The sequence below is a fragment of the Penaeus japonicus genome, unplaced genomic scaffold (genome assembly GCF_977035675.1).
Source record: "Penaeus japonicus unplaced genomic scaffold, GWHDUDI00000001_assembly GWHDUDI00000006, whole genome shotgun sequence".
In the NCBI taxonomy this organism is placed as follows: domain Eukaryota; kingdom Metazoa; phylum Arthropoda; class Malacostraca; order Decapoda; family Penaeidae; genus Penaeus; species Penaeus japonicus.
In genome coordinates, this window is record NW_028234408.1 from 8,360,128 (window position 1) to 8,367,894 (window position 7,767).

A 7,767-nucleotide genomic window follows, 5' to 3' on the forward strand; every position below is an offset into this window, starting at 1 on the left:
ACTCCACTTGGCACTCAGGCCTTGACACTCCCTCCCTCTCGCACTCCACTTGGCACTCAGGCCTTGACACTCCCTCCCTCTCGCACTCCACTTGGCACTCAGGCCTTGACACTCCCTCCCTCTCGCACTCTGATTGGTACTCAGGCCTTGACACTCCCTCTTGCACTCCACTTGGCACTCAGGCCTTGACACTCCCTCCCTCTCGCACTCCACTTGGCACTCAGGCCTTGACACTCCCTCTCGCACTCCGCTTGGCACTCAGGCCTTGACACTCCCTCCCTCTCGCACTCCACTTGGCACTCAGGCCTTGACACTCCCTCCCTCTCGCACTCCACTTGGCACTCAGGCCTTGACACTCCCTCTCGCACTCCGCTTGGCACTCAGGCCTTGACACTCCCTCCCTCTCGCACTCCGCTTGGCACTCAGGCCTTGACACTCCCTCCCTCTCGCACTCCACTTGGCACTCAGGCCTTGACACTTCCTCCCTCTCGCACTCCGCTTGGCACTCAGGCCTTGACACTTCCTCTCTCGCACTCTGATTGGTACTCAGGCCTTGACACTCCCTCTTGCACTCCGCTTGGCACTCAGGCCTTGACACTCCCTCTTGCACTCCGCTTGGCACTCAGGCCTTGACACTTCCTCTCTCGCACTCTGATTGGTACTCAGGCCTTGACACTCCCTCTTGCACTCCGCTTGGCACTCAGGTCTTGACACTCCCTCCCTCTCGCACTCCACTTGGCACTCAGGCCTTGACACTCCCTCTCTCACTCCGCTTGGCACTCAGGCCTTGACACTCCCTCCCTCTCGCACTCCACTTGGCACTCAGGCCTTGACACTTCCTCTCTCTCGCACTCTGATTGGCACTCAGGCCTTGACACTCCCTCCCTCTCGCACTCCACTTGGCACTCAGGCCTTGACACTCCCTCCCTCTCGCACTCCGCTTGGCACTCAGGCCTTGACACTCCCTCCCTCTCGCACTCCGCTTGGCACTCAGGCCTTGACACTCCCTCCCTCTCGCACTCCGCTTGGCACTCAGGCCTTGACACTCCCTCCCTCTCGCACTCCACTTGGCACTCAGGCCTTGACACTCCCTCCCTCTCGCACTCCACTTGGCACTCAGGCCTTGACACTCCCTCCCTCTCGCACTCCACTTGGCACTCAGGCCTTGACACTCCCTCCCTCTAGAACTCTGTTTGGCACTCAGGCCTTGACACTCCCTCTCGCACTCCCACACACACACACGCACACACCCACACACACACACACATATATATATATATTTATATATATATATATATATATATATATATAATATATATATATATATATATATATATATATTTTTTTTTTTTTTTTTTTTTTTTTTTTTTTTTTTTTTTTTTTTAATCTTTATTTCCTTATTTATCTAATCTTGCCCGTCGAGGCTGGGCGGTACAAAACAAATCATGACCTTATAGATCAAGGAAAATCCACCTTGCATAATGACTTCTTATGCAAGGCAGAAAATGAATCGGAAGAACGTCATCAGTTCCCCTGGGTTTCGCCCTCCGTCAGGGCGGTTATCAGCTCCTGGACGGTGGGTCTCCCTTCGGGCGCGCCCATCGCCCTCTTCACCCACTGGGACATGTCCTCGGGGACGTCTTGGCCGAAGATGTAGCGGATGAGGTAGCCCAGACTGTAGGCCTCCGTGATGGCCGTCTGCTTGGTGTACAGGAAGGTTTCCGGCGCCAGGTGGCTGGTGTCCTCGTAGTCCGACCTGAGGTTCATCTCGGTGACCCCCCGGTTGGTGGCGCGCCCGAAGTCGATGAGCACGGCCTGGAGCTCGCCCTGCTCGTCGCGCTGCACGCACACGTTCTTCTTGTGCAGGTCGTTGTGGACGCGACGGTACCTGAGGATCGAGCGGACGGCCATGGCCAGCGACAGGACGATCTTCCGCTTGTCGCACCCATTGAGCTGGCCCGATTCCACGCAGCGCTGGACGGTCGGGCCGGCGTTTTCGGAGATGATGGCCATCTGCTCCGGCCAAATCCCGACCAGCTTCTGGACGCCCTTGAAGTGCTGGAGCCACAGCAGGGATTCGAGCTCAATGGTGCCCGTTCTCACTCCATCGTAGTTCCTGGCCATCATCTTGACGACCCAGTTCTTGTCCTGCACGAGGAAGCACGAGCCATGGACGCCTCCGCCCAGCTCGAACACGTCACTCTCGCCGAACTCCTGCAGTATCTCATCCGTAGTGAAGACTTTGAGTTTATGAGACCTGCCCATATCCTTGCAGATTGCATTGTTCAGTTCCTTGTACTTTTCCTTGAACCTTTCTAGAACTTTTGCCTTGGGCTTGAGGGGCTTCATCCAGCTCTTCATTTTGGGCAGGTCGGCCGTCTCGGGGAGCGGAGACTGCACTTGGGAGGGCTTCTTGCAGCCTCGGCCGCTCGTCTGGAAAATCTCCAAGACGCTCAGGGACACTCCCAGGAGAGAGTCCTTGTCTTGATCTACTTCGAGATCCTTCCTGAGAGAAGGAATGTCGGCTGACTTGAGCTCGACGCCCTTCTTGTCCTGCAGACGCAGGAGTTCATCGGCGATGGCAGGGATCATGCTAACCTCGAAACCCTTGCCGAGCTTCTTCTTAAGGCCCTTGCCCGCTCGCTCGAGGCCGAGCACGAGTTTCTCACGGCTTAGCTTGTCCATTGCAGATGCTGATGGCTCGCTGGCGCGCCCTGACATTGCCAGAGGACAAAGAAGTGTTTGTGCTTCGGTGCGCGCGTGTGAGCGAAGCAGTAGTAGTTGTATCGTACGGTTTTTCTTACACCTTAGTGTTTGTATTAAGCTACGGTTCGACTGCCCATAGATTTCGTTGGAATCCAGTGATTATCAGCGGGTTGGAGCCCACCCACTCATCCGTTTTGTTTACCCTGAGAAAAGAACCATCGGCTCAGTCCACTGGATCGCGGCATCAAAACAAACCGTGTCTGCACTGACTCTGCAATCCCTCATCGGTAGTTTGCGATGGATCCTGCGCTCATCTCCCTCGCTCTTGCTACACCTACGCGTTTCCACAAGTATAGAGAATATAAAAAGAGCAAGAAAAGTAGAAAGAGACTATGGATGAAACCATGGCTACAGGAAAAAAAAAAAAAAAAACGAAGTGTGTATCACAATTTAATTCAAGAAACGCGAGTGGGTGATAACAGTGTTTTATGATTTCCATAGAATGAACAGGCAAAAATTTGGTGGCCCTCCTCATCCAGAAAGAAAACACACGGCTAAGGGACACGATATCTGCACCAGAACGACTCTCTGTGACTTTGCCTTATTTAGCCACAGGTAAGAACAAATTTCATAGGTTTCCTGCATGTTTAGCCCTTTATTTAAAAACATTTTTAGCATTCAGTATCAATTTAATTGAAATTTTATTTTTATAACCTAAGGCTAAAATAATAATATTAATAAAATGATATTATGGTTGCAATTATCATTACATCTGTTTCTCTCATAATTAGGTTTCTTTAACTGATATATAAGGATATATAAGCAATATAGAGAGAATCAATAATGAATATTTACATTTTACCATATAGGAATCATTATTTGTATCAGTCCTGTTAAATGATGCTGGGATAAAGAAATTACCATTAAAGAAAATGCTATATCCTTATTCAACCATTACACATATTAATTACGTATACATTTTCTTTAATACAGGTGAATCTCGGCGTTCTCTAGCATTCCAATATAGGATAAGCCATAGCTTGATCACCCACATCATACCAGAAGTTTGCAGTGCAATATATTCCGTCTTAAAGGATACTCATCTGGAACTTCCATCAACATCAGAGGAATGGAAGCAAGTGGCAAGCGACTTTTATAACAGCTGGAATTTGCTAATGTTTATTGGAGCCATGGCTGGAAAACGCTTTTTAATGAGGAGACCAGAAAATACAGGATCAGAGTATTATGATTATAAGGGTCACCATAGTATGATAATGTTAGCTCTGGTTGATGCTCATTACCGATTCGACTCATGTAAGTTGACGTAGGAGCTCAGGGACGCTCAAGTGATGCAGGTGTTTGCGATCGTTGTAAATTAAGAGAATACCTAGAAAAAGAAAAGCTTCAAGTTCCACCACCTGATACTTTGCCATTTGCAGATCAAAAAGTTCCATATGTAATTGTTGGAGATGATGCATTCCCTCTCAAAAATTATTTGATGAAACCTTATCCTGGCCAGAACTTAAGTGTCTAACAGAGGATATACAATTACAGAGTATCAAGAGCTCATCGTGTTTCCGAAAATGCCTTTGGTATCCTTGTTGCCAAATTTAGAGTGTTTCAACAACCTATTCACTCAAGTCCAGCAAACACTAAGAAAATCATATTTGCAGCAGTTGTTCTCCATAATTTCTTGAGAAATAATTCAAGGCAGCTGGAAAGGACTATTTCACTGGTAGAAGTAGTGTGACATGGCAACAAGATGCAGCACTCTTGCATCAAACAAGTTGGCACTGATGTTTTGATGATTATCATTGTCAAGTAGTAAAATCATATGTTGTGTTTCTTTTAATGTACAGTAGAATTAGTATCATGTTTCTTCTAGTTTTTACTTAAATAGTATAGTATTTTTGTATTTGTTGTGCATTTTTTTTTCTTACAGTGAACTGCAATATATATATGAATATGTTTTTTTCTATTTCAACCCAATCTCAAATAATAAATAAGAAGTCTTTCTGATAACTATGATTATGTAAACTAAGTATATATTACATAAATAAGAACAGAATTATGAAAAGATGATCAGCATACAAACACATATTCTTATATTTAGTTAAAACTAAGTGAAGAAATAAAAACTTATTGGCAATGAAATTCCAACCTTAAATATTCATTAATATTTTAAATTACTGTTTTTATTTTTTTATTTTTTTTTTTTTTATAAAATGTACTAAGTTATGTATAAGAAAACCAAAATAATAATCATCTAAACAATTAAAAGGAAATGAAAAGAACATCATAAATTTTTACATTTATTTCTCCATTTTTAAACTATATACCTAGAAATATAAAAAAATGTATATCTAGAAATATAAAAATATTTATAGCAATATATATAAACATACAATAATAAAGAATATCTTAAACTATATCTTAACTACTGTAACATGAAAATAAATATTACTAAAATAAATAGAAAACTATAACATGACCAGCATATGATAAGAGATGACTTGATATGACTATATACAAATTTCATCATTGGCATAAATCACAGCATGTAAACATTTATGGCATTTCATGATTTTCCAGTACTGTGTTTTAATTATTGCCTTGCCTTCTCTTTTCTATGGCATAACACTAGTTTTTGCTGCAATAAGCTCCATCACTTTCAATGTAAAGTTCATTTTCACCTCTTTATAATCACTGAAAAACTTCATGGCAGCCATCACAGACTCAGTAACCATGCCAAGGCATGTATCTTTCGTGGACTGCTGTGCCAAAACTTCCTGCAAGTTGTCAATGGTCTTTGACATTTTTTCATCCAGTGCATCACTCTTGTCCATTTTCCTCTTCTTCTTTTCTACCACTTGTGAGTTTTTTACATAACTGGTATTGGGCTGATCAGGAATTTCTCTGATGACCTCTTCATTAATATCAGGCAGAGGGAAAGGCGTTGAACTTGATAGTATTGAAGTTGGTGATACTGATATTTTAGTATCTTCAAGGTCCTCAATAGGTCCCTCATACAATACCACTTCCTTCTGTTGTGGTTCCTGAAAGTTAAGCAAAACGCCTTTAATGTTTATATTTAATACTGTTAGAATGATTTCACTTGATGAACCTTGAATAAAATATTGTAATATTTAAATATAATTTCTTAGCCATACTGTTATGTTACAATAAGTGCTGTATTCATTAGAATATAATTGTAATTATAAACACATTCAGCCAAGCTTACCAAGTCATCAGGGTGTATGAAACTGGATTCTGTAGGGCCCGCATCATACACAGGGTGCATGAATGAGCATGTCTAATAATGCTCCCACTTAATAGCAGGTTTTGCTGCGGAACCACTTGGAGTATTCCTGATTTTCCGTAAAATTTTCTGATATTGGCCGTGAAGGTACTTAAATTTATCCATTACTTCAACTGCAAGTAATAAAGAAAATAGGAAAATTAAAACTAGCAGAGGAATATTTATGCATCCATAACACAAATAACACTTTCACAAATAACAACAGTCATGCTTTTTTGCATGTATTATTATTCCGGTAAAACTTGACAATAGGGCTGCGTCATATTTAGGACATCATTAAATGTATTTCTATTATAACTAGGTTTCCTTGACTTAACGGGGGGCTTTGCTCCCCTGTAACCCCCTTTAAAATGGGGGCTACATGTATTCACAGCAAGTGAATGACGCAGCCCTATTGTAAAGTTTTACCATTATTCCTATACCTGTCTATTTTACCAAGGCAAAGGGACACATTATATATGTGTATATTTTTTTTTCAATTTGTAGTTGATACATGATTCTGGTTATCATGCTACACATTTTAAACTAAAAATCAATTTCGGAAACCTTATATAAGTGAGATTTTATTAATTGATATTTTATCATATTCAAAGTCCTCAAAATATTACCAAATAATCTTGTGAGTGTATTGTTAGATTACAAGTTGTGACAACTGGGCTAGCCCTTCAGGCATTGCACATTATTGGTTTGATGGGGGATCTGCACCCCAACACCCTCCAGCACATATTTTCTTAATGTATTCACGGCAATTTGAACATTATAAAATTAGTCAGATTAAATACTTGGCCTCAGATTACCTGTGAGCTTAGTCTCTGGAAGGCAGTTGCACTTGTAATTTGTAATTTGTAAAATTATAATAAGCAACTTATATGTGTGAACGACAAGATTTTTTTCATTAATTACTTATAAAAAAAACTGTAATCTCAAAACAAATACAAACTGTTAGTCCCAAATCAGCTTTTACCTAGCATTTTCTACAAAATTCAAAAGCATTTAACTAATACTTTGCATGTATAATAGCATAATTCCGTGCATGAAATTGAAAGTTCATTATACCAAAGTTAAAATAAATTGATACATCAAATAATGTTTTTCTTTCCTGTAGTCACGTCCAGAAGAGGATACTCTGTTTTCAGCTCTGCACATATCTTGTCAAACAGAGTTCATTTCAGCGTTTTTTTTTGTGATAATATGGATGCATTACATTCCAAAGGACATCTTCTTGACTTACTTTCTCTAGAAGAGAGGTATTTGCTTTCGAATTCCACATTCTTATAGAAATATGACGAGAAGACGTTCTTCCTCTTCGAAAAGGATGCGCGCTTGTTTATGTTCGTCGGTCAAATGAGGATACAAGATATATTGCATTGTTTTTGTTTTATTTTTTTTTAAATAATAATTCATATAAGTATATATATTATAATTTACAATCATAGTTATTAATCATAGATTATTTATATATAATTATAATAATGCTGCATAAATATATAATTAGACTAATGCCATGTATACGATAGACTCTCAACGAATATGATATTTCCATTGGTCCATAAATGCGTGTGCGTGTGCGTATGTGTGTGTGTGTGTGTGTGAGACTGTGTGTGTTTGTTTGTGTGTGTGACTGTGTGTGTTTGTTTGTGTGTGTGACTGTGTGTGTTTGTTTGTGTGTGTGACTGTGTGTGTTTGTTTGTGTGTGACTGTGTGTAATTGTGGGTGTGTGTATGTGTCTGTGTGTGACCGTA

The 7,767-nt window shown here is 41.4% G+C and overlaps 1 protein-coding gene across 1 annotated transcript; it reads right to left on the minus strand.

The window, feature by feature from the left end:
- Positions 1-5,005: 5,005 nt before the first annotated feature.
- On the minus strand, positions 5,006-7,364 carry LOC122261870 (uncharacterized). Its single transcript, XM_043029687.2, has 3 exons — positions 7,257-7,364; positions 5,948-6,138; positions 5,006-5,762 (listed from the first exon to the last, which is right to left on the minus strand). Exons 2-3 carry the CDS (start codon positions 6,005-6,007, stop codon positions 5,334-5,336), a joined length of 489 nt encoding a protein of 162 aa, XP_042885621.2. The 5' UTR covers positions 6,008-6,138; positions 7,257-7,364; the 3' UTR covers positions 5,006-5,333.
- Positions 7,365-7,767: the final 403 nt, after the last annotated feature.

What these genes read in the sequence shown, in the direction of transcription:
- LOC122261870 (XM_043029687.2), bottom strand. Translation starts at nt 6,007, where the DNA reads ATGCACCCTGTGTATGATGCGGGCCCTACAGAATCCAGTTTCATACAC. An exon ending in TCATACACCCTGATGACTTG is followed by an intron (nt 5,763 to 5,947) that starts GTAAGCTTGGCT and finishes CTTAACTTTCAG; the next exon opens with GAACCACAACAGAAGGAAGT.